We start from the raw sequence: 27,687 nt of genomic DNA, 5'->3' as shown, positions 1-27,687 counted from the left end.
TTGCATTATGGATGCGTTCCATATGGCTAGCAATATTCATAGTATCCTTTGACATTGTCATTTTGAGTCTGTTGATTCAATATGTTGTGAATGCTCGCAATCCTCAATCAGGTCCTAGAAATCATCCCTCCGGCTCAGACGTCATTTTGAACAGGAGCTAGTTCTCGACCAATCAAATTGTTGTCGATTGTGCCCCTAAGTCTATTCTACTTATCCATCCTTGATCAGAGCATCTATTTCCGATCCTTCGATTTGGAATCATAATTCCTTTGCATTTAAGCTTCATATTATCAGATGATTCCATAACCTGTTGCATTTGCATTCTTTCCTCTTCTGGTTGAGTACCGATACTCACATCAGATCCTTTGTGGACCATCAAGTCCTTTGTTGGATTTTATCTGGCAACGTCCTTCCTATTCAATCACTTTGGGAGTTCTTTCCCTGATACATAATGCCATTGGTAAATCCTATTCTCGGATTTGGCCAACCATGCTCTGTTTTCGAGCTGGTGATAATTACTCTCGAAGCTTGTGGTATATGTTTCTAAGATGCCCCGATGGGTTGAATCTATGCCTTCCTTAATCTGTGTGAACCCGAAAGTTTTCCAAGGTTCATACTCCTCTGGTAATTCACCAGGTAGATCTTCGCACTCAAATCATTTTTAGTAGAGCAGTGGATGAAAGGTTATGCATTGGAGAAGTGGGAGTCGACCTTGAACTTTGTGTTCATGCCCATGGACACGATGTAGATCTTATCATTAAATCTTCTCTTAAATTAATTATTCCCTTGGTATAAGTTCATCTTATAGCTGGGATCTGGCCTTTTGCAATCGTGGTTCCGACCATGTTCTCCTTTAAATACCATTTCTCGTACAAGTTTAAGCACATGTCTTCTGCAGAGCAATACCCCAGTCCAACCTCTACTTTGGTTTGTCGTCGAGTATTACCCCTTGGTATCTTGAGATTATCACGGAACTGTATAACTTCTTATGAGTTCTCCATCAAGTATTACATTCTCATTGATTCCAATTTTTCACGGGCTCTGAGTTATTAAACACTCAAGGACATTGATAACTGAATCGAGTCCGCATCGTGATTAAACAACTCTTAGTAATCTTCTTGCTTACGAGTTTGTACTCGATCACGTCATCCCTAGCCTGATCAGCTATATCATTATCGTGCTGATTTTAACCGTGTTACCTCGTCCTTATTCCTGGAGCACAACTTTCGACGATTGAGCTAAGCTTACGCCGATTTCCTTGACTTATCGTTCCATCTTGAACAACAAACTTGATCTCGAGTTTGTGTCCTACTCGTGGTTCCAATAACCTTTCGCTTCATCATTCATTTGACTTGATGTCATCGTCGATCGATTACATCTTCGTGAAATCTCTCGACAAATGTGTCGTGATCATCATTAGTATTCCGAGCTTTTCCAAGATATCAATTGAATTCATGATGAGAAATACCATCCTTGCCTCGATGACTTTTGTTGTCATCGACCACTTTATTGCCTTCCCTCCAACACAAACTTGTTCGTGTTCTGTGTTATTCCTTGAGTTCCTTGCTATCCAGCTTGAGTTCTTCTTTACCTTGGAGTATTACCATATTTTATGTCAGAAATGTCTTGAGATTGCTCCACCTCTTAAGAATTCTTGGTATAGTGATGCTTCTCCCCATCATCATTCTTTCTTGGTCCCCGTGTTGGTTCTAACCGGGGTACCAACAAGTGAACGGTGCTGTTTGGATTGTGCTCTTCTAGCAACCCTATTGCTTTGAAATTAGTGATCGATAGTTCATTCTTAGCCTATCAGTTATTGAATCTCTAGTCTAAAACATTGATCGTGCAACCCAGCCCATATTTCGGGTGCACCTTTCAACCAATGTTTAACTGTGTATGTTTTCCTCCAGCATACCTCATTATATCATTTGATCTGACTAATGTTACCTCCTTCACATAACTGTGGAAATCCGTCTTTTTGGAAATCTCAATGAATTGTCGCTGAGTCAATCAGCCACCTCCTCACCTCTACTTGGTTTAATGATGAACTCTTATTTTGGAACTCGCTTCCATAGTTCATTTCCCGAGAATCTTACAATGACATCTCGTCAATTTGTGCTGCACCTTTTCTTCTCAGCCATCCTGAGTCTGAGGTATCCTGACACCAATCAGATCTGAATCTCGGTCAGATATGATGGTTGGGACATATTTCCAAAAGTTATAACAATGGTCTCTACATAACCCGGTAAGACGGTGTCCTTGCTTAGCACCCCTAGCCAGAGGACCCTTTGTTATAGTTTCCTTTTTAGCAAGGTTAACCATTCTTCCATGAGGAAATTGAAAGACTTATTCTATATGTTGTTCCTGATGAATCCTTTTTGTATCCAAGTCCGACCTTTGCTTGAAGACCATGTCAATGCTATCTCGAAGCATGTCTGTGGTACTCCGATTTTCAACAAGAACACTTATCCCAATGCTAATTGTTTCTTGCTCAATTATCCAAACACCGTTGTATGGGTAATGTCATGAAAATTTCCCTCCCCCTACCTAGAGGGTTTTCTACATTATATCCTGTCACGGATATCATACTCTGTTTGTCCTTGGGAAGGACATACTCCTGAAATATGTGTTTAAACACATTTTCCTTTCCATTGTTCCGTCAATCTGGTAATCATATTTTCCTTTCCATTGTTTGGTTTAACCTTTCTTGTGATCTATATGATCTAAGCAGTAACATTCTCCTGCTTATGTAAACACCTCGGTGTACAACTCTGTCAGTAAGAACCTGTTACTATTGTTGATGACATTCCGGTATCCACTGATGGACGAGAACTTTGCCTAATGGTCCGCCTCGTTCAACGAGCAGGAAAATGGTTCTCTTCGTCCCTCGCCCTTGGTACTGATGTTGTTGCCGACATAACTGATAGGCTATCCTCTAACATACCTTGCTTACATGATCGTGCAAGATGACATCGCCCTTCCTACTTTTAACACAAAAGGTGGGCCCATAACCCACAGTTCCATAGGATCGAAACCTGACTCTCCTGTACACTCCCTATTTCCAAGGTTGTTCCTCACACATGGCCTCGTATGTAATTCATGAGTCACCTTCCTAGTGATCTATTCTGGTATCAGATGCAATACTTATTCCCATTGCTTCGATCCCCTTTCGAGCCCGGTTTCAGGCATCGAACGGTTGCCTGCTCGCTCGAAACATCCCATGAAACCTCATTACTTTGCTCTCGATATTTTCTTAAGTTTCAATTCGAGAGTTACTTTCTGCCACCTTCCCCGATGTTATCAAACAGATAGTCAACCTTGTACAGGTTCGTTCTCCCGGAATACCCCCTTATTCTTTCGTAAGTACGATGGAACCCCCGAAGAAAGGATGTCGACTTCATCTTGATGACTTGAAGCAGAAAAAGGAAGACATCAATATAATGGATCGACCACTGCGAGAAGAGGAACCAAGACCGAAAAGATCCGTTAGCATTCCGTAACTAGACCTTTCCTCCCTTCTCTACCTCTTAAATCTCGGGACGAGATTTCTTGTAGTGGAGGAGAATTGTGACGCCCGGGTAATTAAACTATAGTAAACCCTTGCTAATCATGCCAGGTCATCATAAATAAACTTTTGATCAACCTCACTTGTTTCAAACTGAGATCAAATTCAAATTCAAATAACAAGTCAAATTATAATTTCATAAAACAGTGAATTAAAAATGTTCAAAAGGTTGTAAGTATTCACTAACCAATTAACAAACATCAAGCAACATTATTGGGAATGTTGATAGGCCTCTACGATATTTAAAACAGGAGCAAACAACATTTAAATTAACCATTTAAAAATAAACAATTATTTATCCTTTTCAAAATGTTTTGAAACTTTGCGTGCAGCTCCATTGTATGACCCAATATTTATGTGGCAAGCTTTGTATTCAACAAAATTTATTTGATAGCTGGGACTAAATAGAAAACAGAAAAATAAATAAATAAAAAGTAAAGAGAAGACAAACAAAAAAAAGAGGAAGCACCCCCCCCATTGGGCTCCGGCCCAGCTGGCCTACCCAATTGGGCCAAGGCTCACCCCCACTCCATAACCCCCCAGTCCTCCCGTACCCTGAACGCCACCGACACCCACTCTCCCTCCCGAATTATCTCCCTCCCCCTCTGTCCCGATTGGATCGGGAGGGGGGGAACCGGCCGCCGCTCGCCGCCCGGTGCCGGCTCGCTGCAACGTCGCCGCCTCCACCTTGCCGGACTGCTCCTCTCCGTTGCACCGTCTCCGTCCTCCTCCTCGCCCCCCGTTGCCCCGGTCTCTACTCCTCCTCTGTGAGCTCCCACTCCCTCCTCTCTGCTGTGGCCGCGCCCTCTCCCCTCACGCTCGGCTCCATCCCGCGCCGCCTCGAAGCCGCGCACGCCAACCGCTACCGAGCTCCACTGCCGCTGTCGCCGATGCTCCGCTCACCGGCCGTGAGCGCTGCCCCGGGAGCCGCCTACGCCCCGCGGCGCCTGGCCGTGCCCGCCAGGGCCGCCGTCGTCTGGGGCCGTCCCCTGCTCCGGCGCCGTCCTCGCCCGGCCGTGCCACCGCGCCCACCCTGCACCGCGGCTCGCCGCTCTAGCTCCCCCGACTCCACTCGCGGCACACCAGCGCCCCGCCTCGCCGCGGCCACACGCACGCACCCGCCTGCCCCTGTGCACACTCGCTCCTCTGCTCCGCGCTGCGCCGTCCACTCCCTGCCACGTATCGCGCGCTACTGCGCCGCGCTCGTCGCCGCCCCATGCCTGGCGCCGCTCGGGCTCCCTCCGCCCACTGCCTTCGCCGCCTGACGCACCGCATCTCGCCTCGCTCGTGGCCGCCCTGGCCTCACCCCTGTTGGCCACCGCCCCATCACCTCGCTACCCCGCTCCGGTCGGCTGCGGGGGTCCTGCTGTGGCCGCCGGCCAGCCAACACGCGCCCGGGTCCGGCGACCCAGTGCCCACAGCCCCGCTCAGGCGTCCCCGCTGTTGCGCCCTGCGCCCGGTAGCCCGGCGCCCGCTAGCCCCCCTGGGGCCTATGACAGTGGGCCCCCATGCCCGGAACGTTTAAAAAAAGTTTTTTTAATGAATAATTAATTAAATAAATAATTAAATAATTAATCAATCTTGATTAATTAAACTAAACAGTCAATTAAACTAATTAATCATGATTAGATTAATCTAATCAATTAACTAAACCCTAATTAACCTAATCGAGTATGACAGATGGGTCCTACTGGACCCACGCGTCAGTTTGACCCAGTCAACCCCTGTTGACTGCTGACGTCAGCATGACATCATGCTGATGTCATAAATCCGATTTCGAATTAAATTAAATAATTAATTAAATTCCAGAAATTAATAAAATCTTTAGAAAATCATATCTTAATCCGTAACTCGGATTAAATTATTTTCAACATGAAATTTGCTTAGAACGACGAGACGAATCCGGATGCGCAACCAGTTCGTCTGCCACGCATCCCTAGCATAGCAAACACGCAACTTTCCCCCTTCGGTTCATCTGTCCGAAGACGCGAAACACCAGGAATACTTTCCCGGATGTTTTCCCCTACACTGGTATCACCTCGTACCGCGTTAGGGCACACCTAGCATCACGCTTTGTCATGTCATGCATTTGTTTGCATTATATTTATTGTTTCTTCCCCCTCTTCTCTCGCTAGACACCGAGACCGACGTCGCTGCTACCCAGTACGACTACGGTGTTGACGACCCCTCTCTCTTGCCAGAGCAACCAGGCAAACCCCCCCCCCCTTGATCACCAGATATCGCCTACTCTCCTCTATACTACTTGCATTAGAGTAGTGTAGCATGTTACTGCTTTCCGTTAATCCCATTCTGATGCATAGACTGTCATTGTTGCTACAACTGTTGATACCTTACCTGCAATCCTAAATGCTTAGTATAGGATGGTAGATTATCATCAGTGGCCCTACACTCTTGTCCGTCTGCCATGCTATACTACTAGGCCGTGATCACTTCGGGAGGTGATCACGGGCATATGATATATACTTATATTGTTACATTACTTATGATAATGTTCGGAGATGGGGGCTGAAGGGGCAGGTGGCTCCATCCCGGTACAGGTGGGCCTGGGTTCCCGACGGCCCCCGACTGTTACTTTGTGGTGGAGCGACAGGGCAGGTTGAGACAACCTAGGAGAGAGGTGGGCCTGGCCCTGGTCGGTGTTCGCGGATACTTAACACGCTTAACGAGATCTTGGTATTTGATCTGAGTCTGGCCACTGGCCTATACGCACTAACCATCTATGCGGGGACCGTTATGGGCACTTGACGTCATGGTATCAGCCGAAGCCTTCGTGACGTCAGCGATTGAGCAGCGCGCGCCGGATTGGAACGTAAGCCTGCTCTTGTATTAAGGGGGCTAGTTCTGCTTACCGGCCGCGTTCGCAACGTGCAGGTGTGCAAAGGGCGATGGGCCCAGACCCCTGCGCCATAGGATTTAGACCGGCGTGCTGACCTCTTTGTTGTGCCTAGGTAGGGTTGCGACGTGTTGATCTTCTGAGGCCGGGCATGACCCAGGAAAGTGTGTCCGGCCAAATGGGATCGAGTGTGTTGGGTTATGTGGTGCACCCCTGCAGGGAAGTTAATCTATTCGAATAGCCGTGATCTTCGGTAACAAGACGACTTGGAGTTGTACCTTGACCTTATGACAACTAGAACCGAATACTTAATAAAACACACCCTTCCAAGTGCCACATACAACCCGGTGGTCGCTCTCTAACAGGGCGACGAAGGGAGGATCATCGCTTAGGATTATGCTATGCGATGCTACTTGGTGAACTTACCATCTACTCTCTTCTCCTGCTGCAAGATGGAGGTTAACAGAAGCGTAGTCTTTGATTGGACTAGCTATCCACCTCTTATTCCGGCATTCTGCAGTTCAGTCCACATATGATACCCTTATTCCATTTGATACCACTGCATACATATGTAGTGTAGCTCCTTACTTGAGAGTACTTTGGATGAGTACTCACAGTTGCTTTGCTCCCTCTTTTCCCCCTTTCTATACTCGATTGCTGCGACCAGACGTTGGAGCCCAGGAGCGAGACGCCACCGTCGACGATGACTACTACTACTCAGGAGGTACCTACTACTACGTGCAGCCCGCTGACGACGACCAGGAGTAGCTTAGGAGGATCCCACGCAGGAGGCCTGCGTCTCTTTCGATCTGTATCCCAGTTTGTGCTAGCCTTCTTAAGGCAAACTTGTTTAACTTATGTCTGTACTCAGATATTGTTGCTTCCGCTGACTCGTCTATGATCGAGCTCTTATATTCGAGCCTTCGAGGCCCCTAGCTTGTAATATGATGCTTGTATGACTTATTTTATTTGTAGAGTTGTGTTGTGATATCTTCCGTGAGTTCCTGATCTTGATCGTACACGTTTGCGTGTATGATTAGTGTACGGTCAAATTGAGGGCGTCACAGAGGCCTTAGCACTAACTATGGACCTTAATCTAACTCGCCTGCTGATTGCATCCGATTGTTTGAAAGTGGTGAACAAAATAGGCACAATAGCTGCAACTCACTATGCACCGGTGTTACATGAAATATCAGAGAGGAGAAGGGATTTCCACCATGTCAAGTTCCAGTTCGAGCATAGAGAAAATAATTTCGAAGCTCATGCACTGGCGAAAGCGGCAACTTCTCTAGATGTAGGTCGCCACATTTGGCTAGGGACATTACCAGACATTATTTGTATTCCGTTGTTGATTACTGCTTAATAAAGTCCCTAGTTACCCGTCAAAAAAGGCACGACACTGGGAGCACCTATACGACGCTCGGTGCGTCAAACGGTCGCCCCTTCGCACACGGTGTGTTGCGACTGGACCGGCCCATTTGTGATGCAGCGAGTGAAGAGGGAGCACACGCCTGTAGCGATCGACACTGTAGCAGACCGCACTGTAACAACCGGCCTTCTCTAAAAAAAGGTTGGCACTGCAGGGGACCGGCCGGCAGAGATCTGTACTGTAGCTAACCAGCTTGGACAGTTGTGAACTGACATTGTAGCGAACATTTTCATAAAAATAGTTTTAAAAAATGTGAACAAATTTTTTAATATCAAAAACATTTTTCAAAAAGCATAAAGAGAATGAAACATTTTATAAATTGTCCACATTTTTTAAAAATGCGAATAATTTTTGAAAATTCCAAACATTTTTTGAAAAAACAAGAATTTTTTTTGAAAAACAAATGTTTTTATGAAAAAAAGACAGTAAAAGAACAAAAATTGAAAATATGAACAATTTTTGAAATCCAGAACATTTTTTAAATAAGTTAACAAATTTCCAAGTTATTTAACTTTTTGGAACAAAATGAACAAATTTTGGAAACACGAATTTTTTTCGAAATTTGAGAACAAATTTTGTAATTGCGAACATTTTTTTAATATAAGAACAAAGTTTGTAATCGCGAACAGTTTTTGGAATTCCGAACAAAATTTCAAAAACACGATTTTTTTTAGAAAAAACGATTTTTTAGAAAAAATGATTTTTTTAGAAAAAATGAGTTTTTTAGAAAAAATGAGTTTTTTAGAAAAAATGATTTTTTATTTATTTATAATTGTCTGAAAAGGAAATAAAAAAGAGAAGAGAAAGAAAAATAATATTTTAATGATAAATCAAAACATTTTTTGAAATTTTAGAACATTTTTCCAAAAACAAAAAAAAGAAAAAAGAACACGAAAAAAGAGAGAAAAGAATAAACAAATTGTAAAAAAGAAAGAAAGAAAAACGGAAAAAGAAAAGAAAAAGCCAGTTTAGGAAACTACTAGAAGGTACCCAAAACCGGGAAAACCCAGCTGGAACCTTCCAGCGGGTTCCCAAAACCGGGATCGGTGGAACGCTTTTACTGGGCCGGCCCAAGCCGATCGATCGCTGTGCGAAACCCCGACAGTTTGACGCAGTGAGCGTCAGCTAGAGAGTTCCCACGGCACTACTATTAAATGGGCGTCTGATCAGCACGTTTAGCCGTTTAGCCCACCTTTTATTCAGTCTATTGGGCTGCCTATTGGTCTATAAATACTAAAAAAAACTAAATGGGTGCCCAGGCATGACCCTAGGCGGGCCACGTGTCGGGCACGGCCCGATCAACCATGTGTCGGGCCGGGCACTCGTGCTAACGGGTTGGCCTGCCAGGCACGACCTAGTGGCCAGGTTTGTTCTTGTCTATTTTTTTTCTCACATACGACCCCAAATGAAACTTTCTTTATAGGACTTAAAAGAAAGAAAATAACAAGCTAGTCCTTGGCTTTTGCAAAGAGGACCATATGTTGAAATGTAAGATTCCTACTCGTTGTAGGTCTAAAAAAGCAACCTCCGGTCACATACAGGCTCACATGGCTGGGGACGAAACCACTTGGGATAGCTAGCCAGCCACCTCCAACTCCATAAGAAAGTATGAGAAGTAATATTGCATTGCCTGTCATTAGGGCTCTGGACCGGGTTGAATAAAGGGAGTCGGCGTCGATCTCCAGTGGACGATGGTCTAGTGGACGATGCTTTTGAGGTTTGAGGAACGGTCGTCAACCGTTCTAGCCCAAAGGCCACGGTAAGTGACATAGTTTCTCCACGGTCGCCAAGGTGATCTCCTTTTCAATCATCGGGATCTCAAGCTCCACCTTTCCCCGTCTCTGCTTTCACCATCACAACGGTCACCAGAGTTAGAGGACCATACGAGCTTATGGGCATGCGTCTATAATGCCTTCGATGTATGACAACTCCCCAATGAGTAGCAAGAATAACAATGCAACAACCTCTGGCCACTCCATGCAGCTCGCACCCTATTGGCATCAGACTAGATGCCCCTGAGGCAGATCTATCATATAGCTACTATATAGATGACAACCCCAAGCACCTCTCATGTCTCGACTCTGACTGCAACATGGTTGGAGCAGATCGGGAATTGGCAAGGGCTCTCCAAGGCAACTCTCCCATTTTACACCAAAAATCTTCTTTAACAAATTGTAATAGGATTTATTTCATTGAGTATATGGGGAATGGAGACATTTGGAGATTCCCAATCCACTACATAGAAGAATGTTCATCCATTTCGTTAATTCATGGGTAACACAAATTGGCTTCTCAAGGACACATGTTAATACACCACACAAATTGATGATAGCAGTCATAAAAAAAATTTGGAGCCACACAAGCCAATCGCCCTCATTCCTTCATTGTTTCATTGACTTCCAAAATTGTGAGAGTTCATCTCAAAATGATTATCGCTGGTAGACAAAGCTAGTATTAAGCCAAGGTGGAAGTGACTTTCAACATCGGCTAAGAAAGAGCAAAGAGCAAGTAAACACCTTTGCGGTGCTAATCATTGCAACATGATATTTTTCTTCTATTTAGTCCTTTCTGTTAAATATATTTTGTTGGAAATCTATCGATGCTTGAAATTATTCCGGTAGTAGTTTAAGGAAGGACATGATCAATTATCGCAACAACACACAAGGTATTATCTACACGTACATCTTGGATAATAAGGACAATATGGTAATTTCCACTGTAAAAATACAACTTTTATTTCAAAGCAGTTAAGCTATTGCATATTCAAACAAACTATGTTCAATGGATGATAGACTGCTATAGCGGGAACTTGTAAAAATGACTTTTGTGCTGGTCTTATCGTGATCTTTCATCAAAGTTGTGATCACTTTATGAGACCGCAAACTGCGCAAGTTGCGATTATGTTGTGCCTATGTACGTTTGTAACAGGAAAATTTGTGAAAAAAATGCATCATACTCGTTTGATAAATGGTAACCTAATTGCATGAAGTACACATACCATGTGGTGTCATTATAATACAATGCATATCAGATTAAAAAGGGATCATAAAATTACTTAAACGTTCGACAAAAGGAGAGCACCATAGTACCAAAAAAGTTGATACCTGATAGAGATCACGACCTCCCCATCCTCCCTCCCCAACAGTCAGTGCTCTTCCACTTGCCGCTGCCTGTGGCCAGGCTAAGCACCAATACTAGTCGATGAAGGTGGCAACGGGGAGGCCTCCACTCCGGAGACTTGGCGACGAGATGTGATCTATGGGCGGTGGCATGAGGAGGAAGGTATGGTTGTGCAGCGGCAGCAGTGTCGTTTCCTACTGGGCCAACGGTCAAGTGTGCGTTGTCAGCAGCAGCGATGTTGTCTACATGTACGCGCACCGCGGCAAATTTTGCCTCCCAACAAGGCGGGCCTCCAATCGGGCGCGCGGGTGACACGGTTGTCAAGATGAGGCGAAAGGCGTTAGACCTTCATATCTAGTGGCAAACAACAAGTATGTTGCACATGCGAGGACGGCGGAGCACTAGGACGATGTGGGATTGTCGTAGCATCTTGAATTGGGATTTTGATGCTACCGATGATCTTCCTCCGTCATCAATCTTCGTCTCATGTGAACGTCCACCTTCGCCTTTTCGGAGCCTTTTGGTGGCAACCATCTCTTGTCAAGGCTTGACTAACTTCGTGTGTGCGCAAGGTTTTCACTTTGTGTGGCATATCACATCAAGACTGTGCTAGACATGTAATTGTCAAGATCATGAAAAATGGTCGCAATAACACATGATGACTTTAATTCGATGGTGCTTCTAGAGTACCTGGTCTCGAGCTACGGGGTGAAAACCTAGGTATGATCCTAGTTGGTTATACCCTGATAATGACGGCATTTTGCATTGTTATCTTGTTGAAGACATTGCTCGGATCTGCTCGGTGACGATGACGACGCTTGAACATTGGTCCCTTTCTGAAGACATTGCTCTTAGAGAACTTTTCTCCAAGAGATGATCTTTCTTTTATCAGCTTGGGCATACGTTCGATCTTGTATGATTTTGCTTTTTACTAATGAGATTCTTGTGTGCTTGGTGTTGGTTGTGTGCATCCAACTAATGTAAAGATCGGTGTATTATTATTATGTTTATATCCTCTTAATGTTTCATTTTATTTAAGTCAACGGCACCGTTTAACCGAAAATAATCAACAAAACAGAGCTTCGTGCATTCTTCCTTGCAAGCTACCCCACGATATTATCAACTAGATCGGCAACGCGTCTTGGCGCAAGGGTGCCTGTCCGAACGTTTTGGTCAAGCATGTAATGTTAAGTTATTAGTAACTCAAGTTACTATTCGGACGATAAAAAAGGCGATGAAAGCATGATATTACCACCATGTAAAATCAAATTCTACACCCAAGAGTTGACATATTTACAAATAGTAGAAGTAGAGAGAAAATTATTGAACAAACGGTCTAGTAAAATAGATATATGCTAAAATCTGTAAGAGGCGCATACACCAACAGTGATGGACCACAATTTTCTAACTCTACAAATCAGAGGCAGATACCGAAATCCCAAATCACTTAAATTGGAGAGACAACTATAACAGGAAAATAAATATATTAAGAAAGGACCATCAGAACAGAGTAGAAGTTTGTAAAGACTTGTAAAACACAAATACAAACCATAAACAACATCGAGGGGCGCCACAACTGCCAGTTAAATTTGATTAGGCAATCTATCCAGCAGCAGAACCAGTTCGAATAGCACGATTAATTCACAATGGGCAACAGGTATAACCCAAATTCACAAAGACCGCATACATCAACATAGACCATAGCATGGACAACGGGCATACTAAATAAGATAGCCAAGCTTCTCTTTACATTCACCAGCAACCAGAAGCTAAGCAAACACCACACAATAGCAAAGGCCAACGCTGATCCTAATACCGACAGCGAATGTTCAACCACAAGCAGCAGACTGAAGTTTTTTGAGACTGGTAGACCGGAACATCACATCATAAACAACACAGCACGACAAAAGGGGCGATAGACCTAAAGAGAAGCTTCACCATCTAACCCACATCGAGTCATCCATCTACTGGGCCATCATTTCGAGCGCACACCTAACAACCGCCCTATGCTCCTGTAAAAAACACAAGTTCAGGTAAGAACCAAACCACGTACAGCACAAGAGGTAGCCGATGATAAAGATGGTGCCTAGCGAGCACACCAAAAGAACTTCCTGCCAAAGGGCGGCTGATCTACAGCTTGGCCCTTTTGGCCGCAGGAGCCTCGTCTTCATCTTCCACCAGGCCTTCGGTTGATCTGCTTCAAAAACAAATAGCCAGTATGTAAAAGAAGGCAAGAATTATGCATATACTGTTAAGCAATTGTTTCAGACCAGACATATACCTTGAGGCAGCAGCAAGCTCATCACCGAGAACAGCGGAGCCGCCAACCATCTTTGCAGGCCCCTAGAAGGCATAAACAGATACATCGTGTCAACCGACTACCAAGCAAGTACGTAGAGAGATCTAAATGAAGTTCCGCCAAGCAAATGAAAGGATGTACCTGAGTACGGCCATCGGAAAACAGAGGTTTACGCAGCCCAGACTTAGGCACACCACTTGCTGCCACCATATGTGTAGTGGCACTGCAGGTCACAAATTTGACAAAGTCATATCATCCATCTAAAAGTGTTAATGCACGGCGTCCTGGATCACTTTTGCTAGAAGGATTCTCATACCTTTTGTTGACAGAAGCTGGTGAAGAACGATTCTTATTGGCTTCAGGAGTGGCAAGCTCCTATAAAAAAGAAGACACATGGCAATTGAGCAAAACAACACATAGAGGGTAAATGCAAATCAACATGAATGGTACATTTTGACATGATAATGGTGGAATGGACCCAGTGAGCGGCGCACCAGTTGATAACCCAGCACCAGTGAGAGAACCAGTATCACTCAGATTGCCTGGGTGAATTTGCCTTATGATACACAACCGCATTTCTCACGGATGTTTCATTGGGCACATCTAGCCTATTGACTTGGAATGAGGTCACTTCAGTGTTAGGTAAGAAGCTCTTTGAGGAGATAGACACCACAAATGCACATCTTTGTCCAATGAGTGCAGTAATTTCTCGGGGCAGTGTCATCCCCACGTGCCATCCGAACTATCTCATCAAGTGGAACACGGTTGGATTTTCCTTCACGGATCAGAGTAATCAAAGATTTGCCAACAAGATCTTTTCCCGCCCTTTCAAACAGGACGAACTCAGCTTCCCCTGTGTCGTCAGCACCTACGAAACATATCCAATACCTGCATCACAACATGCATCAGGTACACACCTAATGAACAGATCACATGAAAACAAATACACACTCATGCAAGAGAGATACCTCGGTACTGCATCGGTGCAGGAACAATCTACACCAGCACACTTGTAGACAGTACTATATGGCTGGGCAGATTTGTGGCACTTTGCACATGACATAAACCAGTAGCTCTGGCCGGAAGCCAACCCAGTTAAGGTAACCTAGCAAAGGAAACACACGTCCTACAGGAGGCACGATACACGTCATGGACAAAGTTAAACAAAACCGAAGCAACCACCCAATACAGAAGCCAGGACACATGGAAAGGTAAAAAGTATTTACCTGGTTCTTGTAGATGTGCAGGGCCAGAAGTTCACTAACTGTTTTGGTCTGTAGATCAACCTGGGCGCTCACTTCAGCTGACGTCTGTCCCTGAAGAACAATCTTTTCTATGGGAGAGGACTTGCCATGGAGCCTGCAGGCAACAAAATCGACAACAGGAGCATAAAACCAAATTAGGTAAAGGACACCACATAACAGGCACGGGCATAAACAAACAGCATGTACCTCGTATGGAAGTCTATCATCTCAGAAATGTCGTCATTTATGTACCACCGACATGCCGCGCTCCCGCTCACACCCCTTCGACCTACAAATGCAACCAAAGATGTAGCTTGTTACACAAATATACTTGGGCAAAATAACAGTCATTCAGACAACATAGGAAGAGTAATTACCTTCGTAGTTTTTTCATTGTTGAGGAAATCGTTAACTGGTAGCTGCTCGGTTGGTTAGTGAGTAGAGGATTAATCGGCTAATCGGCAAGTTAATCGGACATTTAATCAATTAATCGGATGATTTTTCGGTTTATCGGCTACTCGGTGACCCTATGAGTAGGGATTAATCGGCAAGTTAACTGGTTAATCGGATGAATTCTTGAACATGGAGTTTTTTACCAGAGTCCCAACAAACAGTGCAACAACTGGTTCAGATTTTCCTAGCTCGATAATGTAGTCTCCTTCAAAGGTCGTGGCACGTTCACCCCAGAATACAACAGTTATCTGGTATCCACTGCACATAATACAAATAAAGCAGAGTGAAAAGAATGACACACCAATCAAGGCGACAACACAAACAACAAGCGCCTGACAGACAAAGGTAGCATACCTTAGGTCCTTGATGTTGATAGTATGCTTTGTGGAAGGCTCGCTCCTGTTCGAGCTATGATACTGAACAACATCAGACACACCAGTGATAACTCCAAGTACATCTGAACAACCAGGGAAAGGGAGGCCAGCTTACGGGTGCACACACCAAACACATTAATACAACGATAGTCTGGCTAACACACCTGTGAAGAATTCAGGTGCATCGAGAGGGGCAGGCAGGCGTGACAGTTCAGTGAGTGAGTAGGTGCAGAATGGAAACTGAGCCTCTGGGTTGGTATTAGGACTGGCCGTGGTGAACCTATTGAACCTGATCATGTGTACTGCATCAATTGGCTTGAAGTAACGCTTGTTCAGGAACACCAAGAACTGTGAAATTTCATATGCACATCCTTCTTACAGTTTACCCATAAACTTGGTCACAAGATTCTCACCGATCTCAGCATAGATGTGGTTGCCCTGCCAAGAAAGAACATACATCAGTTACCAAGTGAAAAAGCCAGAAGAAAACCAGAAACAACACAGGGGACGGAGCCAGATGAGTCATATACCCGGGTATCCAGAAGGACCATGTCAGTGTGTTTGATAGGACCATTATCAGTGGTCCCACGATGATGCCAGTGTCGCGAGACATACACACGGACTGTCGGGTTTCTGTTCCCCACAACAAGACCCTGCAAACCAGCCATCGCCATCTACAACACAGGGGTCATCACCAAAATATAGCACTACCGTTAAACTAAGTAAGTTCGGATGACATAAGGCAAACCACAAATATAGACAATGGTAGTACAACCCAGAATATAACCCACATCGCATAGGACCACATATGTAACAAGCGTAACACAAAAGTCATCTACCAAAACATTAGATAATTCCCAAAAGCATGTGCCAACGACCAAAAAAAATGGAGATTGCCATCAAACACAAACCTAGGCCATCCCCGCGGCCCGGAAGACCTCAGGGAAAACAATGTTCTTAGTCTTAGATCCACACTTACCATCAGCATCTAATATAAGGATTTTCAAAGAAGCTCTCAAAGTAACACGAGAAACCGCCACATACAGCTGGCCGTGCGTAAAAACAGGACCCTTAAGATATATACCAACAGCAGACAGGGTCTGTCCTTGGCTCTTGTTGATTGTCATGGCATAGCACACACGAACAGGAAACTGGCGACGCCTAAGCACGAAGGGTGCGTTACCCTTCTTTGCTAATAACTCAATCCTAGGGATATAAACGGTATCGCCCACATGCGAGCCAGTCATAATAACAGCCTCGATAAGCCGATCACCCAATTCTTTCACAATTAGGCCTGTACCGTTACATAAACCATTTGCCCGGCTAAGGTTTCTAAGAAGCATAATCGGAAAACCAACCTTAAGAGTCAACCTATGGTTTGGGAAATTTATAATCTTAGTTGAATTCAAGTACTCAATTGGATAGTAAATATCCTTGTCCCTAACAGAATCTACAGAGTCGTCAATTGAATCAGCGCTCAGATAGTCTCTGCTATCAGTAGGAACCAACTTAAGAACATGATCATTAATATCATCAGCATGGTCATTGGTGGGTGCTAAAATGGCTCTTTCTTGCAAGTATCCAGAGTTCATGTAGTTTTGAGAGAAACCACCGTAAACAGAAGAAACAATAGCAGATATTGGATCACCATCTGTACAAACCAATAGGTCGTCCAGAATTTGTATCCAAGAAGCCTCAACATCATCGCCTCGCCTTGTAACAGGCAACTTTCCTTCACCAAGATCAAGAACCCATTTGCTAAATAAGGCAACATCCTGCTGTGCCTGACTATCCACACCATGAACAGACAAGCGCATGTTAACAGAGAGTGACAACTTCTTACCAGAGCGCCACAGCGGGGAATTTGTGATCGCCGCATCAACAATCTGAGGTCTAGTACCTCCCTCAACGACCAGTAAGATTTGTCTAAGGTCACCACCCAAGACCATCACTATCCCACCAAACGGAACATCCGCAAGGTCTGGATTACCCACAGAGAGGACATCAGGCAATGTTCTATCTACAGCCTCAAAGCACTTCCTGTGTGTCATAAGCGCCTCGTCCCAAATAACAAGCGAAGCTACCATCATTAACTTACAAAGCTTAGAACCTCTTTTACTATCACACTGCGTATTATCTTCAAGGAGAATGGGTATTTTAAAGCGAGAATTGGCAGTCCTCCCACCAGGCAGTAACAGCGATGCAATTGTTGACAATGCAACAGTTAGCACTATCTTCCTCTCACCCCTAAGGAAAGCACAGATTGCACTCCATAGGTAAGTCTTTCCAGTACCACCGTACCCAGAGACAAAAAAAAGCCCGGCTCCCCCGACTGAACACATTGTACAATCGTCTTGTAAGCAACCAGTTGGTCCTCGTTTAAACTATCAAACATGACTAAGGATTGTGTAGCCAAAGCAGGTTCATCATAACATAATTCATCACGGATGAGACGATTATCATCGGAATGTTCACCTTCACCGGAATGGGACGACAAGTTAAAAAAATTTATATCAAATCCATGCTTCAAAAAAACATCGGCCAGCTCATCAAGAAGCAGATTCCTCAGTCTCTCAGGAGGAACAACATAGTTTGGATTACCTAGGGCACGGCGCAGCCTATGATGGATATCATCGTACATGCCACTGCAGTACCGCTCAAAAAAACCAAGCTCATCCCTGATAGAACAGTGCATGAGCATAGTCACAAACAGCTCCCTAAGGCGATGCCCAAACCCCCAGACAACCGCCTCATCAAACGTTGTGTACCACTCACTATCATCCCCTAGTAAACCACGTGCGGCACAAGCCTCTTTAAAGGTGTGATAAAGACGACCAGCATATGTACGGAGACATTCGAAAGGCCTAGCCCCCTTAACAATCATCAAAAGCATGCGTAAGTAATACAACTCACCACTCAAAGGATGCACATAATATACGCGACCAATCTTTTCACCCCTACCCCTTGGATGCCATGATCTACTTTTAGCATCCCAGGTCCAAGCAGATGGAAAATCATAGTAAGTCAATGACCGGGCATCTTCGAACAAATCATTCGCAACAAACCATTCGGTAAGCATAGTCTTTTGCAAGAAGTCAGAACCAACAATTTTCGTGAGGTCAGCACCAGTACGATAGCAGATATTATTCATACCAGGCATATGAACAGTCAACCTTTGAACCGACGGCATTTTAAAGTGTATCTCAAACCCAAATATGCGCCACAGTGCATCATACTCACATATGTACCAACATATCAAATACTCCTGAACCTCATCTACCGTACGACACCCAGTTGTAGTCAATTTTTTTAACCTTTCTAACATGACCTTAGAATAATCAGCACCTTTAGTGACATACTTGAAGAGGTATTTCATAACCTGAGTTTTATTACACCACTCTACATTTATATGGCCCTGAAATTTCTTGAGCATTGCCATATTGTAAGGAACAACATGCCTATTGTCCAGGTAATGACCATTTTTGTATACCCTTCGACCGTCGTCACGACGTCGATATAAGACAAACCCATTGTCATCAACGACAGTAGTATCTCTAAAATCCTTTGGGAAAAACTTAGAACAAACACCCTTTTTCATGCAGACGCATTTATCATTCATTTCCCCACAGGGACCATGCATCATAAACTCGGAAACTAAAGCATATCCTAAAGGATCAAGCAATGCATCAGGTATTTCAGCGGATATTAATGAATTAATATTCTCAACACCAATCTCACCGCTGCCCCCTCTCCTCCAGACAAGTATATGCGCGTGAGGCAGTCCCCGCTTCTGAAACTCAACGGTGTACATCACTGGAAAGGAAAACAGGAAAGATAAATTAGACAAACAACCAAGCAGAAGCAGTAAAGAACTGATAGGAAACAATGACCATGCACAAAGCACAACAGCATATATAGTACCAGCCTTAATGGGGCCAAAAGCCCGGCCTGACTTGATCTCGTCTAAGTACTCAGCAAGCTTCATGTGGTAGACCCTTACAATAACATCTGCCCTATCAGGAGGCGTCTGCCCCGGCTCCAGCGCAGCAGTGATCTCGGGCCATTTAGGATTGCAAGTAAAAGTGGTAAATACATCTGGTGCACCGTGCACTCGACAAACGGCAAGGCCATCATGGAAGTTTTCATTAAAGTAACGACGACCACCCATGTGACTGGAAGGCACGATGGTCCTCTTCCCAACAGCATCACCATCGACACACCCATCACCTACCGCATCGGCAATAACCTGCATGTGCTCTGACCTAAACAGGTCCTGGTTTCTTATGATATACCAGTCTATTCTCATCAATGCACGCACGCACATCGACAACCGACTGAGAGGAGAGGAGACCATAACATATATATGGATTGGGCTGATCACCCTTGTAATGGCACATAAAACGATAGTAATCCTGCATGGTCATCCTATTCCGACTATTTGTATCTGAGTCAGCACCCCCAGAAGGATACGAAGAGGACGCCTCAACGGATGGACTCCCAGGTGGAAGATTAGAACCTACATCCCCATCATCATCACCATATTCAGGAACAGCTAAGTGGGGAACATCTATTTGGAACCCTCGCTCACCATAAGGGAAAAGCAACGGGTACTGCAGACGCATGAACGTGGTATTCAGAGAAGATATCCGCTGCAAACCATCGGAACGACTGCAAACAACAATATCCCGAGAAGACGCCTCTAACGTAAAGTCACCACCGACGACTAAAGCAGCAAGCCCGGTGGTTGTAGGCATGCTAAACTGTGGACTATCACCCTCCGAAGGCCCAATAATACAAATCGAGATATCCTCGATGGGTTCATCACCACGGCCCTCTATCATCCTACTTGCCTCCCTAAAAGTCTGAACCAATGGATTAGACTCATTAAGCATATCTCTAAGACCAACCACAATGCTATCATCCACACCCCCGGTGGGCTTATCGTCTGGATTTAAGGCATTCATCCTATGCCTAATCTCATTAGCAGGGTCATGTATGTACAACTCGGCAAACTTAGGAGTATCATTACCGCTCGGCACCAACGAACCAATACGATGAGACACCTGACCATTGATCTTGAATACCTTAGGTCCACGGCTGCCACCAAACGAACGTTCAATGGTAGCACCCATTGAAGTAAAAGCGAACATACAATTATACTCACGTATAGCCCGAATGAATTTTTTAGCACGAGAAGTTCCATGAATCGAAGGAGCTCCCGGAGATAGGCCGGGGGGTCCTTAAAGGGAGGGATATAGACCTTTGCGCCTTTACAACAATGATTGTAAACCATCTTACGCTGTACCCATGAAGACCTTGACTTAGAACACTCAGCAAACCAAAAGGAAGCACCACAGTATTGGCACAAGAAATCAGGAGGGCCACAGCTGCATAGCAAGCTAACAACCACCAAGGCACAATACCATCAGACGCGGACCGAGTGTAAAAGAAAGACAATCATCACATAACCAAAGGAAAGATATCGTGTCAGCAAGTACCTTTAAGGGACTCAGCAAACCCGACCGAGTAACCTTGCCAATCCTTCGGCAAAGCCCCTCTGACAACAACCTCTAGAAAGACACGCAAAACCAAATAAGAAACCGTACGGCAAACAACAACAACTATGAAACAAACAAAGAATGGTCATGCACCTTCGCTTCCAGGACGACGCAATCTAATTGACACTTTCCGTATTTTTCGTTTGTTGCGATCTATCCCAGTCACCTCTGAACAGACATAAACAGAGTGACCATGCCAGACCGTTGGCAAGGGGCCATCGACAACATGCTCTAAGAGGAAATGCAGAACCAGTTAAGGTACCATACGCCCGGCAATAGAAAACAGGAAAAAAGAAAACTAATAATCCACATGCACCTTCATAGCGAGCACGCCGAAACTGAACGCACAATTTCCGTTTTCTGCGATTGACCGCCGCCATGGCAGAGCTCACGAAAGGAAACCAACCATCACCTAACCATGTCACAAACATCACGGGAGTGAAGCAACTGTCACAGCAACCTAAGAAACGAAACGAAAAAGGCTAATGGACAGGGACGTACACGCACGTCCAGAAGAAGGAAACCCAACGAGCCGGCGAGGCACATAACGTTGAGCAATCCCAGGGACCAACGGACATCCGTCAGGGGTGGCGGACCCAGGTGCACCCCCACGCCCGGGTACTGGCTGGGCACCAGCGGCAGGGACCCGCCGAGCAGCACCCCCACGCCCGGCTACTGGCTGGGCACCAGCGGCAGGGACCCGCCGAGCAGCACCCCCACGCCCGGCTACTGGCTGGGCACCAGCGGCAGGGACCCGCCGAGCAGCACCCCCACGCCCGGCTACTGGCTAGGCACCAGCGGCAGGGACCCGCCGAGCAGCACCCCCACGCCCGGCTACTGGCTAGGCACCAGCGGCAGGGACCCGCCGAGCAGCACCCCCACGCCCGGCTTCTGGCTGGGATCCAGCGGCAGGGACCCGCCGAGCAGCACCCCCACGCCGGGCTACTGGCTGGGCTCCAGCGCCAGGCACCCGCCGAGCAGCACCCCCACGCCCGGCAACTGGCTGGGCTCCAGCGCCAGGCACCCCCCGAGCAGCACCCGCACGGCCAGAGACATGACCAGAAACAGGGGCACGGCCTGTATTAGAACCTCCACGGTCGATGCCCCGTCCACGACCAGTAGCAGCCTGCCCACGGCCACGCCCACGACCACGACCACCTATCAACCCAGTACCAGCCTCAAACACGCCTTGACCCCGAGACACAACCGGATCACGAGGCATGTCAACAACCAGACAACATCGTCCCGAACACTGGACAAATAAGAAGCTGGACCCATGTAACTGCACACAGCATAACGTCAGGCACTCAAGTATAGAAAGTATACCACATCATAGACATGCACCAGCAACATAATCAGGCAAAGGATAAGAATTATATTGAATAAAGGAACAACTACCATCCACACGTCATTACAAACAGCCATGTATCATAGTGTACATACACAACGATCTGAATGTAGACTAAACAGACTCAGTAAAGAAACAACTACTAGCTAACAACCCCAAAGATAACACAACCTATCCATGAAGTACATCTAGAAGCTGCAGGCTGTAGACACCAACCTAGCATGTAGCATCTGCTGCCGTGAAGCAGCATTGACGTCACCCACAGCAGCAGATGCATCACCACCAACAACAGAACCCGAAGATCGAACCAGCGAGGCTGCTAAAACAACCGCGGAGCGTGCAAGCTCTCGATAGGTCATCATACCATGGTAGTTGTAATATAAGACAACAAGCCCATACAAACCCTGTAAAAAACAAATGGCCTGGAAAGCAGCATCATTGTAAAGAGAAAGATACCCCACACCGTCCTGGGACCAGAAAAACCTCCTCACAGTCAAGGCATCGCTTCCAAGGACATGGACCTCTATTTCCACCCCTCCGATTACGACCCCATCATCCATGACCTCTCGTAAGTACGAATGAAAGGGCAAACGACACCGTGAGGCAACGACATCTAACATGTGCACATAAGAACAACTCACGACAAACATCCTGCCAACACAAGAAAGAACCCAAAATGAGCAAACTCCACACCAAAAAAAACATCAAGCAAGGACAAAAGTTAGACCTTCATGATTCAGGCTAGAGGCCCTTTAAATAAGAAAACAGAACTTAAATATAGTTTCCCTTGCAGTATGTACAGTACTGAACTACACATGTGACCTTGCAATACACATACGACTCAGCTGCAAGCGCGCGGCATAAGAGCATATAGGCCAACCAATAAGGATGCTAACTCCATTATCGCAACGCCATATTGTCTGGACGAGCAGAAGAAAATACAAAACTGAAATTCCATGACAGTACTGCTATCTTGTCTGCATATAAGGCATCAGACAAAACAAAATGGCCACACCCTGTACCATGAAGCGAAGCAAAAGCCCTTTTAAAAGACAACAACAATAACCATATCACAACTATCACCAGACTGCAACTATCATCAATATCCGTGTTGGAAAAAACACCAAGAACTATCAGACTACAACACATATCCCTTTACAGCATATACGGAACGGCGAAGGCCAGGCGAGAGAGAGGAATCACCTGCAAGGAAACCAGCGAGACAGTCCGTACACCAGCAGCGGCACGACCCACCAGCTAGATAACCAGAACCACGGACAGGTCCTAATCAGGACGGATCAACCAGCAAAACCTAAGCAGATCCATGGGGGGGAAATCAGTCCAGCACCCGCACAACACATCACGAACGCCCAGGCAAACAACCGATCAAATAACTACCTGGGCCATCTCAAAGGCCTCTCCGGCGACTCCAAAGACAGATCCTCCGCCGCGCCACTGACCCAATTGCAAGACAGGCAGAAACGTAAGAGAAGAGGCGAATAGAACAAGCGAAGAGAGAAGGGGGAAGACCACCTGAGAACGGCGCACCGAGGAGGACGAACGGCTGTTAGAGGAGGAGGACGAGATCCGGAGCAGGAGCGCAGGGGGAGCGACGAAGGGGGAGCGGCGGAGGCAAAGCGAGCGGGGCGAATGGGAGGAGCAGTGCGGTGGAGGGGAAACGAACGAGGCGAATGGGAGGAGGAGTAGCCAGGCCGCGACCAATCCACGGGCGACACGCAGCGCCACAAAAAATGAAATCCCGAAATTACCCTCCGCGGGGCGACGAATTAACAGGCGGTGGCATGGGCGGGGGGAGGAGATATTTACCGCCCGCGCAGCCGATCGACATACGCAGCCCACGCCCAGGCACGGCGACCGACAGGTGTGGCCCACAGAATAGAGGGCCACCCAGCAGCGAGACGAGAGCCATATCGCGGCGTGTGGAAAAACGCTGGAAAACGAGGGAAAGCCGACTGTTCATTGTAGCAGTGTCACCGGGTCGATCCGACGGCCGATATCGATCAGGAGGGAGATCAAACAGTCCAGGACGCATCAAAAAACGGATCCGACGGTCAGTAATCGCTAAGCTATGAGAACGCCCATGTTCTCCCAAGTAACATATTTCCTGATCTGTCACCGGATATCACTAGTCACTAGTACTAGTAGTACACAAATTTTTGTAAAAGCAGTACCTAGGAATAGCATCGCTCCATTTTTCTTTTCGAGAGCAGGTTTTCACGTAGCATGCGTACGTGTCGATGCCACGCCGGCATGAAGACACAGCTCACGCGGGCGCGCCGCGCGCTCTCTCCTTCCTCTCGAGAAGACGCGCGAGTAGGCTCTCGTGCGGCACGCTCGTCCCGAACGCGGCGGCGAGCTCGTCGAAGGCGACCAGGCTGGCGTGCACTCGCGGAAGCGCGCCCGCCTCGACGATCTCTTCACCGGCCACGGAGGAGAGCACCCTGGTCCCGGCGGCGCACGAGCCCAGAACGACGTCCAGCAGCCCGGGCTCCCGCCCGTGCAAGAACGGCCCCTCGCCCCCGCCGCCGCCGCCGAGCGGGAAGTCCCTCTGGATTCCCGCCTCCATCACCGCCATCCGGTCTTTCATCTCCCTCACCAGCCCCGCCCGCTCCTCCCCGCCCGCCGCGAACAAGACGAGGTGCGAGAGCGGCGACACCTCGTCGTGGAAGAACCTCGCCCAGAACCTGGCCGCGGCACGCTCGCGGGGCCGGTCCCGCGGCGGGAGAAGCCGCCCCGCACGACCGGCCCACGCCTCGTCGACGTACTCGAGGATGACGAGCGACTCGGAGAGGGCGCGGCCGTCGACGACGAGCACGGGGACCTTGCCGCCGTGGACGGGGTTCAGGCGCAGCAGCGCCTCGCTCTTGCGCTCCAGGTCCTCCTCCGCGTACTCGTAGCGCACGCCCTTGAGCTCCAGCGCGTTCCGGGCCATGGCGGCGTGGGCGCTCCCCCACGCGCCGTACAGCTTCACCTCCCTGGGCTCCTCGGGGGCTGCCATGATTTTCCTCCGGCGCTATGATTTCCGGCGTTGCGTGGCCCGTGTCTGCTAAATAGTGATCCCACTGCGTATCTTCTTGCGCTTCACGATGTTGATATGCTTTTTTAGCTAAGTCTCGATCGAGGACGTGTCGGCACACTGCAGTTGGAGTGGCGATATTTGAACGTTGCCGGGCTTGTTCGGCAAGAAGATGACTAGCTGGTCTGCTTGTCAACATTGACTCGATTTGTGTCTTCTCAGGATTTTTTTTCGAAAAGGGATTCTTCCCGGTCTCTGCATCAAAATGATGCATACGGCCATCTTATTATCAAAACAAAAGGTTCCACAAAGGTTCGAAAGTCTCAAACTGGAAAAACTGAAAAAGAAAGCTCACACGGAGCCAAAAAGGGCTAGATACACAAACTAGCCGAAACGAAGACGCCACAACCGGCTGGCTAAAGAGAGATAGGTAAACTAATTGTCTATCCTATTACATGACCGTCATCCAAACCGGTTGAAGATATCCCGAGTTACCATCTCCCAGCGGATAAATACAGTAACCAAATGCTCCCTGGCCTCCATCGAAGTGAGTAGCGACCACGAACGGATCACTGCCGTGGCTCGGAAAATAACCTGCAAAAAGTGAATACGTGATGTTCTGTTAAAGACCAAATCATTTCTGCAATTCCAGATAGTCCACAGCAAAGCGCAAACTCCAACACGAATATGTCTCGCTAAGTCACGCTCAACCCCATCAAGTCATGTCCCAAATAACATGTTGGCAGAATTCGGTGGAGTAATATTAAAAGCAATGTGGACCGAGCGCCAAAGAACTTGGGCTAACGGGCAATCAAGAAAGAGGTGTTTGATTGTTTCATCCCGATCACAGAAACTACACCTAGTAGGTCATGTCCAATTACGCTTTATCAAGTTGTCCTTTGTTAAAATAACTTGTTTATGGACAAACCACATAAACACTTTTATTTTCAATGAAACTTTGACCGCCCAAACATGCTTGAAGGTAGGAATGGAGCTCGAATTAATAATATCAATGTACATTGATTTAACTATGAATACTCAGACCTAGTCAGCTTCCAGCGTAATTCATCGGGTTGTTGAGAAAGCTGAACCTCCATCAGTCTCCTAACTAGATGGAGTCATTCTTCCCAACGATTGCCCGCTAGCGACCGTCTGAATTGAACATTAAGGGGGATAGATTGAAATACCGTCGCAACGAACACCTCGCGTCGTTGAACAATACGATATAAAGACGGATATTGAATGGCCAAAGGTGTCTCTCCGAGCCAAGTATCCTCCCAGAAACGCGTACCAGCATCGTTGCCAATAATAAATTTTATCCTATGAAACAAGGATTGTTTGACTTTCATTAATCCTTTCCAGAAAGGTAAGTCTGTCGGCCTGACTGTCACCTGGGACAAAGTTTTTGTCTGAAGGTACTTACTACGAAGGATTTGCGCCCACGTGGCATCAGTTTCAGTGGACAACTTCCACAACCACTTACTAAGAAGGCATCTGTTCTTAACTTCAAGATTCTCAATACCAAGACCCCCTTGATCTTTCAGTCTACAGATGATATCCCATTTAGCGATTAGCGGTGGTAGAACAATCTTTTTCAAGTCTAGCCAAAAATGTGGCGTGGATGACATCCATCAAGGAAAAGGTGTCACTTTGACTAGTACTAGTGGCTGGGGCGCGCCTTGCCGTGCCTCCTTTGCGTGACTGGGTGTACTAATCTTGTTGTATTATTTGTTAACGTCTGTGTGCAGTCCAAATGAGCGCCAATTGCTTAAAAGGAAATACACTTAACAGAATTGCAATATTAGAGTGTTCAGCCATAAAACATAGCAAGCAGAGCAAGCTAGTGGGTCTATATTAACAGAAGCACATGAGACACGTCCAGCGGTTGAAATCAAAGATGAACATCTTCCAAAAGGTGGATGATCTTCAAAAGAGGCAGAGTCTGTCGGATCATCAGAACTAAGGCATATCAAGTCTTAGAGAGAGACTAAACACGACACATGTATCATATGTATAGCCGGTAGCTGATGTCAACGGTGGTGCAGCTAGAGATAATGCACAGTGAGAGAGGCGGCTTGCACTTGAAATGAAGGCGCGGGTGTCACCTAACAAAGCACCTGTGAGGGTAAGCTTACATCAACATTTATGAAGCAACAAAACTTTAAAGTATATTTGGTTTTTCACTTCTGATTTAGAAAAAACTAATCCCATGATGCTTTGTTTATAATATTTGTAAGAGATCAAAGCTTGGAACTGGATCATATGATCCTAACAGGATAGGTCTATTCTATTTCATCATTCTCCCAATATTTGCTCGCTTACTGACAACAAAAATATTTAGATAAGAAACTGCATGTGCTAGCAACTGTTGCTCCCTATCAGTTGAGGTGCAGTTCTAGCTACACA

General features: G+C 46.4%; 4 protein-coding genes across 6 annotated transcripts; all 4 read right to left on the bottom strand.

Moving 5' to 3' along the window:
• Nucleotides 1–12,519: 12,519 nt before the first annotated feature.
• On the bottom strand, nucleotides 12,520–19,157 carry LOC147958768 (uncharacterized). Of its 3 annotated transcripts, XM_087534985.1 has the most exons (16): nucleotides 19,077–19,157; nucleotides 15,869–16,012; nucleotides 15,718–15,776; nucleotides 15,503–15,627; nucleotides 15,319–15,421; nucleotides 15,108–15,222; nucleotides 14,889–14,930; nucleotides 14,719–14,800; nucleotides 14,494–14,626; nucleotides 14,236–14,393; nucleotides 13,762–14,155; nucleotides 13,584–13,642; nucleotides 13,409–13,490; nucleotides 13,250–13,311; nucleotides 13,068–13,162; nucleotides 12,520–12,980 (listed from the first exon to the last, which is right to left on the bottom strand). In XM_087534985.1, exons 2-8 carry the CDS (start codon nucleotides 16,010–16,012, stop codon nucleotides 14,786–14,788), a joined length of 603 nt encoding a protein of 200 aa, XP_087391111.1. In that variant the 5' UTR covers nucleotides 19,077–19,157; the 3' UTR covers nucleotides 12,520–12,980; nucleotides 13,068–13,162; nucleotides 13,250–13,311; nucleotides 13,409–13,490; nucleotides 13,584–13,642; nucleotides 13,762–14,155; nucleotides 14,236–14,393; nucleotides 14,494–14,626; nucleotides 14,719–14,785. The 3 variants fall into 3 exon arrangements, with proteins under 3 accessions (XP_087391111.1, XP_087391109.1, XP_087391110.1); XM_087534983.1 differs by lacking the exon at nucleotides 19,077–19,157 and having other exon boundaries at nucleotides 14,719–14,930; nucleotides 15,869–16,254; XM_087534984.1 differs by lacking the exons at nucleotides 12,520–12,980; nucleotides 13,068–13,162; nucleotides 13,250–13,311; nucleotides 13,409–13,490; nucleotides 13,584–13,642 and having other exon boundaries at nucleotides 13,708–14,155; nucleotides 14,719–14,930.
• LOC147958769 (uncharacterized) lies at nucleotides 16,250–17,425 on the bottom strand. Its single transcript, XM_087532295.1, has one exon. The coding sequence runs from the start codon at nucleotides 17,423–17,425 to the stop codon at nucleotides 16,250–16,252; it is 1,176 nt and encodes a 391-aa protein (XP_087388421.1).
• LOC125520269 (uncharacterized) lies at nucleotides 17,334–20,630 on the bottom strand. Its single transcript, XM_087534982.1, has 2 exons — nucleotides 19,260–20,630; nucleotides 17,334–19,151 (listed from the first exon to the last, which is right to left on the bottom strand). The coding sequence occupies exons 1-2, from the start codon at nucleotides 19,690–19,692 to the stop codon at nucleotides 17,569–17,571; spliced, it is 2,016 nt and encodes a 671-aa protein (XP_087391108.1). The 5' UTR covers nucleotides 19,693–20,630; the 3' UTR covers nucleotides 17,334–17,568.
• Nucleotides 20,631–22,248: 1,618 nt separating this feature from the next.
• Nucleotides 22,249–25,517, bottom strand: LOC147958767 (glutathione S-transferase U10-like). The gene is made up of 4 exons (XM_048685148.2): nucleotides 23,778–25,517; nucleotides 23,643–23,699; nucleotides 23,448–23,556; nucleotides 22,249–22,895 (listed from the first exon to the last, which is right to left on the bottom strand). The coding sequence occupies exon 1, from the start codon at nucleotides 25,261–25,263 to the stop codon at nucleotides 24,529–24,531; it is 735 nt and encodes a 244-aa protein (XP_048541105.1). The 5' UTR covers nucleotides 25,264–25,517; the 3' UTR covers nucleotides 22,249–22,895; nucleotides 23,448–23,556; nucleotides 23,643–23,699; nucleotides 23,778–24,528.
• Nucleotides 25,518–27,687: the final 2,170 nt, after the last annotated feature.

The sequence above is a fragment of the Triticum urartu genome, chromosome 7A (assembly GCF_056163025.1).
Source record: "Triticum urartu cultivar PI428250 chromosome 7A, HENAU_Tu73, whole genome shotgun sequence".
Taxonomy (NCBI): Eukaryota; Viridiplantae; Streptophyta; class Magnoliopsida; order Poales; family Poaceae; genus Triticum; species Triticum urartu.
This window is presented reverse-complemented; position numbering and strand designations above follow the sequence as displayed.

Bases quoted from the DNA above. Each gene is read 5' to 3' on its own strand.
- LOC147958768 (XM_087534984.1), bottom strand. From the start codon at position 16,012: ATGGCGATGGCTGGTTTGCAGGGTCTTGTTGTGGGGAACAGAAACCCG. The intron at 15,628-15,717 runs GTAAGAAGGATG...ACACATGATCAG, and splicing joins ACCAAGTTTATGGGTAAACT to GTTCAATAGGTTCACCACGG. The intron at 15,422-15,502 runs GTGTGTTAGCCA...CTGGTTGTTCAG, and splicing joins TGCACCTGAATTCTTCACAG to ATGTACTTGGAGTTATCACT.
- LOC147958769 (XM_087532295.1), bottom strand. From the start codon at position 17,425: ATGGTAGCTTCGCTTGTTATTTGGGACGAGGCGCTTATGACACACAGG.
- LOC125520269 (XM_087534982.1), bottom strand. From the start codon at position 19,692: ATGGTCTCCTCTCCTCTCAGTCGGTTGTCGATGTGCGTGCGTGCATTG. The intron at 19,152-19,259 runs GTACTATATATG...TTTCCTTTCCAG, and splicing joins TTTTGGCCCCATTAAGGCTG to TGATGTACACCGTTGAGTTT.
- LOC147958767 (XM_048685148.2), bottom strand. From the start codon at position 25,263: ATGGCAGCCCCCGAGGAGCCCAGGGAGGTGAAGCTGTACGGCGCGTGG.